Source organism: Sphaerodactylus townsendi, linkage group LG01 (genome assembly GCF_021028975.2).
Source record: "Sphaerodactylus townsendi isolate TG3544 linkage group LG01, MPM_Stown_v2.3, whole genome shotgun sequence".
NCBI lineage: Eukaryota > Metazoa > Chordata > Lepidosauria > Squamata > Sphaerodactylidae > Sphaerodactylus > Sphaerodactylus townsendi.
In genome coordinates, this window is record NC_059425.1 from 98,898,931 (window position 1) to 98,912,331 (window position 13,401).

Sequence of the window (13,401 nt, forward strand, 5' to 3'; positions counted from 1 at the left end):
AACAAAAGGTATAAAGGCACATTGACCTTTTTTACTGGTATAATGAATAATGGTTTTTTTCATCCTAGAATCAAGATGGTATATCCTATTTGACATTTCTCATGGACAGTCTACGTGGCAAGCAGCTTAATATGACCACATTTTTTAAAAGCCGAATGTAAAATGCCTGTTACATTTTCTAGACTAGTGGTTCTTACATTTTTAAAAATGGTATCCACTTACAAAGTAACTCTGTTACTTTCCCTCTGCCCAGCATAAAACGCAAGAATCTCACAACAGTTAACATTAAATTGTTAACATTAAACAAGTTTATGTGTTATTATTCATTGTTATTATTTACAAATATAAATTACTACTGAATAACAGGGTTTATACCCATATGTCTATTTTACACATGAGGCAAACCCAAATTTGCCATCAACCCATTTTCCCATTTACCTGCTAGGAGCAGCAGTGGCATGGTGGTTAAGAGCAGGTGCACTCTAATCTGGAGAACCAGGTTGATTCCCCGGTCTGCCACTTGAGCTGTGGAGACTTATCTGGGGAACTAGATTAGCCTGTGCACTCCTACACACGCCAGCTGGGTGACCTTGGACTAGTCACAGCTTTACAGACTCTTTCAGCCCCACCCACCTCACAAGGTGTTTGTTGTGAGTGGAGAAGGGAAAGGAGTTTGTAAGCCCCTTTGAGTCTCCTACAGGAGAAAAAGGAGGGGGGTATACATCCAAACTCTTCTTCTTCTTCCTTCTGTTCGTAATGTGCTCACCACTGATTGGCAAGATAATTATGGCCAAAACGCAAAGATATATCCCACTAATACACAAGCCTCAATATAAAGTGCACAATGCATTTATTGTGCTAGTGTAATTTCTAAACATCCACTTATCACTATACCTAACAGACAACCACTACATACTATTGCCTAATTCTAACACACTACAAATACTTATTACCAAACATACCACTCTTACTCATAACATACCATTGTGGCCCACAAAGGCACCCAACCACAATGTGAAAAACCATTCTCCACTCAATTTCAGGAAGCTTTATAGGTGATTCTTTCTGTGACATTTTGAACAATTTCAGGCAGCTTCATAGCCAGTTACTTTTAAAAAGTCATTTATAGGTTCAGCTATTTTATTGTCCAGCTTTTAAAGAACTAATGGTGCAATGCTGTACAGAGTTTCTCCAGTCTAAGCCCACTGATTTTTTTTTTTGCAGGCCTAGACTAGGGTGATTTTGCAGAGGATTGCATTGCAAAACTAATAAGCAGCATAAAACAAATAAATAAGAAGAGGCCCCTTCAAATGTAATGTCTAGTGTGCTACAAAACCATAAATGTATTTTGTACTAGGGCTTTTGGAAACTGTTTTGAGGATCAAAAAAACTAATACTACGAAGTTCTGCGTGAAATAGAAATATATTTCACATTAGACTTCAAGAGTAATTCTTCTGCTGAGGGGAATTTAAAAGAAGGAAATAAAGTCTACCAGTAGGAAAACAGAGATAATAATACATTGTATTGTCGAAGGCTTTCACGGCCGGAATCACTTGGGTGTGGTTCTGCATCTGACCTTTCGCCTGCATCTGCATCTCTGAAGATGCCAGCCACAGATGCAGGCGAAACGTCAGGAGAGAATGCTGCTAGAACACGGCCATACAGCCCGGAAACCACACAGCACCCATAATAATAAATTGTCTATAGTCTTATTGACTAGGGGTTGAGAAGATTTCCAGAATTTGATTAGAAAGGCACATGGTCTGCATGGCTTCTTTTCCTACCTGGGCATACCAGCTATATGGTAGAACTGTAGAAATCTCCCTTAAATAGTACTTGCCTAACCATGTCTGAATTACAACTACTTCCTTTGGCTCAGATTAAAAAAGACCTAAGAACAATTTCTGTGAATGTGCAGAAGCTCATTTTATATTGGTCTAATTTAGTACTTCTCATGGAGTTGACATTTGAATGGTAATAAGTTGAACATTACAAGCTGGACTGATTTGTAATCTGAACCAAGTATTTGCACATTTTGCTAGCATCGGTAGTTCTGATTGCATTTTATGAAGCATAGTATTCAGAAGAAAATATGCCGGTATGTCATTTGTATCCCTTCTGACTGTTAGCAGGATTTTGTAATAGATATTAAATGCCTGTGAACAGACTGTGCATATATGTGGCCTTGAACAGAATAAATTAGCTTAGAAACAAACTTTGCACTTGAGCAAACTAAACATCTCTTCAGTAAAGTGATATCTCTGCCATCGGAATATATCTAAATTTGCACAAAGGGTTCAGTAATTGTCCTCAGTCATATAAACAAACTATATTTTTTGTATGCAGGACCTCATGAGTGACATGGATGTTGGTCAAAATTTGCTGAAATCTGCTCGTGAAAAGGGAGAGAGAGCTATTAAATACATGGAGGGAGATGAAGCTGAAGAACTAAAGACTGAGATCAGTGATTGTGTGCAGAAACTTGAAGAAATAACCAGCTCTATCAGGAAGGAGCACACAGCCTTAGCAAAATCTCTCCACTTAGCAAAGGAATTTTTAGATAAGTATAAAGCACAGACTCAATGGCTGTCAGAGTATCAGATCATACTTCACACTTCAGTTGATCTCAAAATGGAGTTATATGAGAAAAAGGCACAGTTGTCCAAATACAAGGTAAGCAGAATGTGATCAAATACAAAATAAGTAAATGCTTGAACAAGAAAACTTTAAATAGAATTTTCAGTTGTTGATAGCTCAAATTGATATGTATGTGTGTTCATATTAACTTGCTAAATATCCATTCCTAATATTATATGTAAGAGCATAAACATGGAATAGGGGCACATTTTGTGAGCAACGCTGAACAGCTTATGACATAAGTGAAATATGAAGCATGGGTTCAATTAAACCATAAACATCAAAAATACACTGAACCCTATAAAAATATGTAACAGACATGGAAATTTTAATTACCCATAATAAACAAACATCAACACCCTCACAATCTGGGTGTTCAGAAAACCATGTACTTATGTGCAGCTACAAACAGTAGAAGTTTGCACTTACCTCACTGGCCAGTGACGCAAAACATGAAATGAGATGGTACACTACATCTTGAGTCCATTCATACCAAACAGTACGATCCCAGGGATCCATATCACACAATTCAAGGGACTGGAGAATGAGATCACCAATCACTCTCAAAGGAGTCTCATGTTGTGGGGTCTTAGTCCCTTCATCAGCTTTCTTATATAGATTATAGCTGCCCATGTAGTTTCTGGAGCTGTAATGATGCATAATAACAAATATTTCAATTCATTTTTACCCAGCCATCAAATGCTGTTGATTAAACATCTACAATTAAGCATGAACAATTAATTTATAACTCTCTTAAAGTGACGAAGGGGCTAAACCCCCATGAAACAAAAATCCTTTATAACTCTCTTAAAGTGATGAAGTGTCTCAGATTGGGTCATATGTAGTACAGACCTAAAGCCAGTATTTCTGTAAAATGTATTTCAGTGAATTATTTTCTCTCCGATTAATGTGAAGATTGCAAATGAATAGAATTTCAACATCCTGGTTTTTTTTTTCCAGTGATCGTACATAAGGCTAAAAGCATAAGACTCCAGAAGATTCCAAGTTTTTTTTAAAGATCTAAGTAGTTTGGGGGGGGGGGGATATTCAGAAAAGAAGTGCTAGAATATGCTTTTCCCTATGCCATTTTCCTAATTAAAATTCATTTGTGCATGCACATGAACTCAAAATTGCCTTTGCTACTGCGAAAAAATGAATGACATGCCACATTGGCCTCCAATTATCTTTGCTTTTTAAAACCTTTCTGTATCATATGCATGTACTGTTAAATGTCTTTTAAAAACTAAGTATTCTCTTAGGAAGTATAGCCTGTATGTGGATATCTTTCTTAGCGTATAGAAATAATCCCCAACATTAATGTTAGTTTCTCTCATTCTTTTTTTGAGCATCCTGAGGTCATCTGTGCTGAACTTCTGTTCGCTCACAACAGCTTTGACCTCTTTTCATGAATTCCTAGTTAGTGACACAAGTATGGACCACATAAGGGATCCATGGGAGGGAGTAAGATAAAACTTGGGGGATATCTCCTTTCTGTCAGAATTGCATAAGACTGCTGAACTTGAAGGCTAGAATGCTCTTTATGTATCCCTGAGGCTCCTTCCGCACATGCAGAATAATGCACTTTCAATCCACTTTCACAATTTTTGCTATTCTGGATTTTGCTATTTTGGATTTTGCTATTCTGCAGAGTAAAATCCAGCTGCAAAGTGCATTGAAAGTGGATTGAAAGTACATTATTCTGCATGTGTGGAAGGGGCCTGAGTCTGTATAATCTAAACCTGTAGCACAATTTCTCTGAAGTGCTGATTTCTTTTCTTCCACATTCCAGGCAATGATCTCAGAGTTCACCTGTGTGTGTGTGTGTGTTTTAATTGACATTCAACTTTCTTCACTATTCATTGCTCCTGGAGAACATTGAAGATGTTTAGTTTTCATTGGGCAAATTTGGGGGGTGGGGGGTTATTTGATAAACTATTATTTTGTTCATCCCCTGGAATTCCTTTGAATATTTAGAAATCCCTACCTTTTATTTATGGGTGATCCTGTTTCTTGCCTTACCAATTGGGTCTAGATCAGGGGTCTGCAACCTGCGGTTCTCCAAATTGGCCATGCTGGCAGGGGCTGATGGGAATTGTAGTCCATGAACATCTGGAGAGCCGCAGGTTGCGGACGCCTGGTCTAGAATTTTGAGTTCAGTAGTACAAAGAGTGATGCTGTCAGAGATTCCATGACCCATATTTTGCTGCAGGGCATTTCATATGGGAGCACTGGTTAAGGGTGATACATTGATTAGTTTTTTCTCCCCCAAAATACAAGGAGGAAGCAACTCCCCCCATTTTAGATGCAAGAAAATTTTGAAAACATTCCTGACAGAATTTTTCATTTTAGTCAGTCCAGCAGATGGTGCTGTCCCATGAACCGTCAATAAAATCTGTGAAGGAAAAAGGAGAATGCCTCCTTGAACTGGTGCATGATGTTAACTTAGCAGAGAACATTCAGAAACTTCAAACTGAATACCAGGACCTCTGCAATACAGCAAAGGTAAAATGAATGGTTCTTTAGAAAAGATTCGCCTCATCCCAGAAAATGTTTTAGGTGATATTAGACCTTCACCATAAACTGCCAGTTGTAAGTTCATATGAAATAAGATATAAATTCTCTTCTTGAGACAGAGTGACCACAGTTAGTGAAATGCCTACACCAAAGGAGTATTACTGAATTAGATGAAAATTTCTTCAACTACAATTTCTTCTTGGACTTTTGCTTTTTAACCCAATTAATTTAAAATAATTAGGTAATTTTCCTAACAATCTGTTGTTCTAATACATTAAAAATAATTAATTTCTGAGTCATCATCTTCTCTCAACTTGCTCCCCTGAGAAGCCCAAGGTTTGGTAAAGTTGCTAGAGTCTGAATTAGAACTATAAGTTTATTAGAGTTTCAGCTCAACTCAGCCATGTGGTCAGCCGGGTTATTTACTGGAAGGGTCACAGTTTCTATTAATAAGCTGAAAAGTGGAGCACTTCACAAAATATTTACAAGGATTGACTGTAAAGCATTTTTGCATATTAAAATGAGTTCAAAAATATATTATTATATTATAAAAAACAAAAGTGGCTGTTTATTTAAGAGGAAACATTTTTCCATCAGAAATATTCAGCAATCCTTTCAAAGGAATATAGTCCGTGATACCTTTTGCCCCTAATGAGAAGGGCTTCCTGTTTTGATGATCTTTAAGAAAACACACAAACAGGAGTAAGCATTTCTTAGGATAAGCAAAATTTTCTCACTTAGGCAGAAAAAATGAAAAATGAAATGTACAGATGTAAGATGGGTGACACCTGGCTTGAGAACAGTATGTATGAAAGGGATCTGAGAGTCCATGTAGACCACAAATTGAACATAAATCTGTAGTGTGATATGGCAGCCAAGAAAGCCAATGCAATTCTGGGCTGTATCAATAGGAGTATAGTGACTGGATCAAGGGAAGTAATTGTACTCTCCATGGGTCAGACCTCACCTAGAGTTCTGTGTTCAGTTCTTGGCACCACAATTCAAGAAGATACTGACAAGCTGGAATGTGTTCAGAGGAGGGCAACCAAAATGGTAAAAGATCTGGAATTCATGGGAGCTGTTTAGTGTGGAGGAGCGAAGGTTAAGGGGGGATATGTTAGCTATGTTTAAATATTTGAAGAGATGTCATGTTGGTGAGGCAGCAAGCTTGTGTTCTGCTGCCTCAGAGACTAGGACACAGAGTAATGAATTCAAGGTTGTCCGCGAGAATTACATGGCTGCAGCGGCGAAACACCGGACTTCATAACCAGGGCAGGACAGCCAGCGGGAGGTAAAGCCAGGCAGGACCCGGCGGCAGCCGATCAAGGAGGCCCAGCGTCGTGAGGTAGCAGGCCAGGCAGAAGCCCGATGCCGCAGCTCGGCTACTGGAACCCGGCAGCTGCGAAACCGCCAAGCGCCCAACTCATGCAGGCGGCAGCGGCAGCGGCAGAAGGAACAGGCAGGCAGGAGCAGAAGGGCCAGGAACAGCCTATCAGGAGGAACCTGGCCCAAGGAAAGGAAAGAAGCGGGGAGAAGTAAGGCTGGTGCCTTGAGGAATTGCGCGAGAGCAGGAAGGAAAACTGGCGTGGGACGAAGAGGAAGAAGGCAGGAAGTTAGGGAGAGGAAGGACTGCGAAGCGGAGGTTCCTGAGCGCAGAAGAGTAAGAGGAAGGCGGCTTTCTCCGCGAAGGTAGTTGGCTCTACCCGTGGGCCTATGGAAACCCAGCCTGAATTAACCAGGCAGAGTCAGCCCACCGGCGAGAGCTGCTACCTCCTCCCCTGGCGGCCACCTGTAAAGATTCCGGCAACTGGCAGTAGAAAGGCCCCAAGGGCAGAGACCCACTGGCGAGGGACAACACCACCAGTTAAAGGAGACGGAGGGCGGATTTTGCAGCCAGACTGCAGAGCAGAGGAACGCCACAAAGGTACAGGAAAAGAGATTCCACCTAAACATTAGGAGGAACTTTCTGACTGTCAGGGCTGTTCGACAGTGGAATTCACTGCCTCGGAGAGTTATGGAGTCTCCTTTTAAGGAGGTTTTTAAACAGAGGCTGGATGTTCATGTGTCAGGAGTGCTTTGATTGTGAGTTCCTGCATGGCATGAGGTTGGACTTGATGGCCTTTGTGGTCTCTTCCACTGAGGCATAATTAGGAGAATTTATAAAATCAGTGTTGAAATAAGGTCATGCTTGGTTAGATACGAATTTCAGTTTCTTCAAGAACAATCATATATAGGACTACTTAGATGTAAGTTCCAAGTTATTCAGTTGGCCTTGCTCCCAAGAAAGTGTTTTTAGGACTGTAGACTTATATTACTGATGTGCAGAAGCAAACTGATAAAACACATCGCAGAAGCGTTCTGTCTAAATGGTCTGAGCCACACTTGACTTCTATCATAATCACATTCACAATGCGGAATCATAATCAATGCGGAATACTCATAATATGGTAGTGAGCAGATGAATGAATCGTGTTGAGGCAGTGGCCTAGGGAAACTATAGAAAGAAACAACTTGAAACAGAAGCAGTCGTTTTTGATCTGCCTTGAAATCTTTGCAGATGAATATTCAGTGCAGCTAACTATAGCCAGATTCTTGAAGATTTATTTTCTCAAGAGAAGCCAATTTGTTATTTTTTGAAATAATGTTCATTCTTAATTATTGCACATCTTGCACATGTTGATTATCAGCAAGATGAGACAGATGCAAGTTATGCAGTCACATTCGCAAAAAGGCAGATATAACTCTAAATACTACTTTGAGATTACTCTGATGCTGCAGCTTTTAAAATAGTAACTGATTTTCTTGTGAACATGCAGGCACATGTTGCAAGCTTGGAGGTGAAAGTAAAACAACATGAAGAGTACAATAGTGATTTACAAGATGTGGAAAAGTGGTTGTTACAGATGTCAAGCAGGTTGGTCGCCCCTGACCTAATGGAGATCAGTAATCTAGAAGTTATAACTCAACAATTAGCCAACCACAAGGTAAGTCTACATGAGACACAGATGGACTTTTACATAGAAAAAAATCTCAAATAATTATGTATCTCCTTTATAGAATCATAGTTACCGTATATACTCGTGTATAAGTCGACCTGCATATAAGTCGAGGCACCTAATTTTTCCACAAAAAACTGGGAAAACTTATTGACTTGCGTATAAGTCGAGGGTGGGAAATGCAGCAGCTACTGCTAAATTTCAAAAATAAAAATAGATACCAATAAAATTACATTAATTGAGGCATCAGTAGGTTAAATGCTTTTGAATATTTATTTCAAAGACAAACAATAAACTAGCTTTGTAAGTGGAAAAGGGAGTCAACAAAAACAATATGGTCTCAACAATAACTTTAAAAGTACAAAAACCTTAGCTCAGCCAGCAACCAAGCTAAAACACAAGAGTTAAAATCCTTCAAAATGGGATTTTTGGTTAGGGGAGGAATGTTTATGTTAGCAGTACCAACATTTCAGAGTATCTTTAAGAGACCCTCCTGATGATACCACCCAGGTTTGGTGAAGTTTGGTTCAGGGGGTCCAAAGTTATGGACCCTCAAAATGTAGCCCCATCTACTATTAGCTCCCATTGGAAACAGTGGGAGATGGGGCACCCACTTTGGGGATCCATAACTTTGGAAACCCTTAACCAAACATCACCAAACCTGGCTGGTATCAGCAAGAGATTATCCTGATGATACCACCCAGGATATTTTTTTAAAATACCGCTGACTCGCGTATAAGTCAAGGGGGGCTTTTTCAGCACAAAACAATGTGCTGAAAAACTCAACTTATACACAAGTATATACGGTATTGCAATAGTAATCATGCTTACTTCACTTATTTGAAGAAACTTTGGAATTTTTGATGGGAAAATATTTTCAATTTAGGGAAAATAAAAATATTCTTACAGCATCCTATTTCATGCTATTTAAAAGGTGCAGTGCAAACCTGGAAGAATTTATTTTTTAAAAAAATGTTGTTTCCCTCTCTTTGGGGCTATAGCCTCCATTTTGGTAAATTCTCCCATTCAGTTTGGGTTGCCTGTTCTGGGTTGGGAAATACCTGGAGATGAGAGTGGAGCCTGAGGAGAGCAGGGTTTGGAGAGGGGAGGGGAGGGTTTTCAGTGGGGTGTAATGCCATAGAGTTCACCTTCCAAAGCAGCCTTTTTCTTCAAGTGAACTGATTTCTGTCACCTGGACATCAGTTGTAACAGCAGAAGATCTCCGACTACCACTTGAAAATTGGCAACCCTGCATTCAGTACAAATCTGTCAGTCAGAAATTCTGTAATTTATTCAAAGGTACACATTCTGGGATTTGTTTTCATTATTTATCAGTATGTAAGGAAATTATAAATATGGAAAATGGTGTCAGTATTTTAATTTGAAAAATAAAAAAAATATAAAGACTAACCCTGTACTACCTGTATCACTAGGAGAAAATGCTTGTTAATTTCACTAATATTTTCTTTTGGACATTGTACAGGCCAGGAACATAACCTTTTGAATGCATGCCAATGTAGGTTTCTGTTTACATTCAGAGTTTTCCACTACAGTACACTGTAGAATAAAGAACACTTACTTGGGTGTTCAGTTGAAGCCCTAAATCATGTATATATTGACTTTGGTGAAAAATGTAAGTAAACAATTTTTGCTTTTTAAAAAAAAGGCTGAAGATTTTTTTTAAAGTAAAATGATGGTTTGTTGCTACTTTTTAAAGGCAATGATGGAAGAAATTGCTGGCTTTGAAGATCGCCTGAACAGTCTTAAAAGAAAAGGAGATCTCTTGATCAGTGAGTGTGCAGAACATCTCCAAACAAAATTTAAGCAAAATATAGAAACTCAACAGCAGGGAACAAGGGACAGCTATTGTGCTATTTGCAGCACAGCTCAAAGAGTAAGTCTTTTAAATCCACTGATTTAGCAGATAACAAAGCAAAATGTGCTAGCAAATAGGATTAAACAAAATACAAATCATGATTCTATGATTCCTCTATGCTGGAATGGATTTATAAACATGTCTTAAACTATGGCATAGTATTAAACAGAGAAAAGGTGGAATCTAATGTATCTTAGCTTTGCATTTGAAAATAATTTATTTATTGCATTTCTAAACCACTCCCCATCATGACAGTCTTGGAGTGGCTAACATCAGAATTATACATGTCAGTAATAATACACATCAACATACAAGTATGACAATAAAACACAGAACAATAAAAACCTAGTACCTTAAAATATAGTATCCTATGAAGGGGGAACCATGAAGATTACAGTGTTCTCCCTAGACCCCACAGGACCCTGGTCTCACTAGATTGAGCATTCCAGCAGGCCACGTCAGGACAGCCAGACATCTTTTGGGCCAGGGATCTCCAGTAGGTTGTTGTCTGCCAAGCGTAATGCTCTTTGGTGGGCATATAGGGCAAGGCAGTCCCACAGATATGACAAACACAAACCATATAGTGCTTTAAACAGTAACACTAAAACCTTGAAATATTAATACTAAAATGCTACCTGGAGCCAATGCATCTGATGTAAGCCCTCCACAGTGTCCCAAAAAGGATTGGGCATCCACATTTTACACCAGCGGAAGTTTCTGGATCAATCTCAAGACTGTCTCAACTCTAGTCCTTCATCAGGAGGGAGCACTGAAAGATAAAACTGTTCTGGAATTTGTTACCAAATCTTAGGTAGTTCACATCTCATTTAATCAGCCAGCCTGTCATCTTAATCAAAGATTTACTTTCATTAGTGGCGCCAGAGATATTACTTGTTTGATTCATGTTTTGTTTTATTTGGGTAGGTGTTCCAGAGTTTGGAACATGAACTACAGAAACATGTTAACCACCAAGATACTCTTCAACAGTGCCAGTCATGGTTCTCTACTGTCCAGCCAGAGTTAAAGCCAAGTCTTTGTCCACCTTTTTGCCTTGCAGATGCTATTAAGCAGGTAAAATGAAAGAACTTTGGGAAAGAATTGAGAACACAGCTTATTGTTACAAGTCCAAAATGCATTATGAAGACATACCTTGTTTTTCAAGGTCTTGAAATACTGTAGTGACTCTTCTAACTTCAGAAAGGAAATAGAGTGCAGTATGCAAGATGGAGTGCAGTATAATTCTGGCAGGGAGTCATAAATTTCCAACTAAAATCTGCTGCTAGATGTTGTACTGTGTATTGAAATCATAACTTTTTTGCATAGTTTTTACATTTTCACAGTTTTATTTATTTATTTATTTATTTATACTTTGGGCTTCTAGACCGCCCCATCCCCGAGGGGCTCTGGGCGGTGTACAGCAGATAATAAATACAATTTTAAAACATCATAAATAGGCTAAAACTTATAAAAGCAGCGAAAACTAGCTAAACATTAGCATTTAAATGTAAAATAAATGTAGGCATAGGTGTAGGTGGCGCCCGGTGCCTAATATTAAATTCTTCCACCCCCAGGGAGAACGGTAGGTCTAGATAGATGTTATAGGCCCAGATGTAGAGGCCGGCGGAAGGGCCAGCGGAAGGGGGCCAGCGGAAGGGGGCACCATCAGCGGCTGGACTCTCCAAAGGCCCGGCGGAACAGCTCCGTCTTGCAGGCCCTGCGGAACTCACCAAGGTCCCGCAGGGCCCGAACAGCTGGTGGGAGAGCGTTCCACCAGGCCGGGGCCAGGGCTGTAAAGGCCCTGGCCCGTGTGGAGGCCAGCCGCATCATCGAGGGGCCGGGGACCACCAGTAGATTGGCCTCTACCGAACGAAGAGGCCGTGTGGGAACATATGGGGTGATGCGGTCTCGAAGTTGTTTGTATGTTACCTAATAATTCTGTCTGTTCGATCTCAAGTGCATTACCTGTTGCCATCTGACTGTTTAAATTAATTGGCAAACACTTTCTTTATAACTGTGGAACAGGGATGAAGAAAAAGGTTGTGTGGAGCAGAAGATCAGTTTTGCCATGAACTACATTGCCGTATTTGCTATATCATGTAGAAGGCATTGCTAGTCTTAAATAATAAAATCCACACGTTCATTGTAGGAACTATTTTAATTGCATAGTAGTTTTTATGTACATTTTAAAAATTATTTTCCCAGACTCGTCTAATACAATATTACCCACTGCGAGAACATGTATAAGGGTACAGTAAGGGATTCAAGGGAATTTCTGACTGTAGGATCCATAGTGAAGCACTTCAGTGACCTGTCCTTGATATGGTTTATCACACCCAATACTTGTCTTTCTAAATGTAATGCTGTTTCTGGCAATGGTGATGCAATTGCTTCCTTTCATGAAGAGAGACCTGCTGCTTGAAGGTATAATGCCATTAACACAGAAGTGGATTAAGAAATTTTCAGGGAGACCAGATGGTGATTAATTAGTTCAGATATAGAATAATTAGTTTGTCTAGACAATCAGTTCTTGGGTGTTAATTCCTTAGGAAAAAAAATATGCAGCACAAATTCTAGCCGGACAAAGCGTCAATGGAAGTTGTGCGCACTTTGCTGTCTGCAAAATTGCACCCTAAAAGTGTTTCTGTTTCCTAAAAGTTAAATGCAAAGTGAACTATTAGTATCTCTCAGTATATTAGTACTTCTCAGTATAGAGAACAAGGTGTATGAATGCATACTGTGTTGAAGCTTTCCTTTTTATATTTCAGAAACAGATTTAGGATGATTCTCATTTTTGTGACTTTTGTTAATTTTAGCAAGGAAAAGACAATTTCATATTGATACACTGATATTTTTTATTCCAACAGACTATTGGGTAAGGGGAAAATTTCTCAATTAAACGAGAAAAGTCTGTGTTTTAATGAGAACATTTGCTCATTCTCTTTAGGTTAAACATTTCAGAGCCCTGCAAGAACAAGCAAATACCTATTTGGATCTTTTATGTTCTATGTGTGATTTGTCCAATAGCATGGTGAAGAACACAGTGACAGACATCCAGCTAACAAAGCAAACGGTATGGGATAAACTGTGACTGACCTTCACTAATGCTTCTTAGAGGTTTAATTGTCTTGCTTTGTCACCTGGGTCATGTTGGGTATTATTTGTCTGAAGAAGCAGCACACCAAGGCTTCCCTCCCGTTTTTTCAAAGTGAAACACTAACAACTTACGCAGTAATATTTGGAATATGCAGATTTAGCTTGGGTACCATTATTCATAACTGTTACACATAAAATGAATTCAAACATGTAGATAGATTTCAATGGTTAAAAGATACAATTTCAAGTATTTAGTGATGCCAAGTCTGGAGCCAAAACTACTA

General features: G+C 39.2%; 1 protein-coding gene across 1 annotated transcript in view; it reads left to right on the forward strand.

The window, feature by feature from the left end:
* The window catches only part of SYNE1 (spectrin repeat containing nuclear envelope protein 1), a 375,888-nt gene that overhangs the window by 140,249 nt on the left and 222,238 nt on the right, over positions 1-13,401 (forward strand). Inside the window, exons 63-68 of the mRNA XM_048488624.1 lie at positions 2,348-2,674; positions 4,988-5,140; positions 7,969-8,136; positions 9,866-10,042; positions 10,949-11,095; positions 12,969-13,094. Of these exons, the coding sequence (XP_048344581.1) occupies positions 2,348-2,674; positions 4,988-5,140; positions 7,969-8,136; positions 9,866-10,042; positions 10,949-11,095; positions 12,969-13,094 (1,098 nt within the window). The remainder of the gene's footprint in view (positions 1-2,347; positions 2,675-4,987; positions 5,141-7,968; positions 8,137-9,865; positions 10,043-10,948; positions 11,096-12,968; positions 13,095-13,401) is intronic.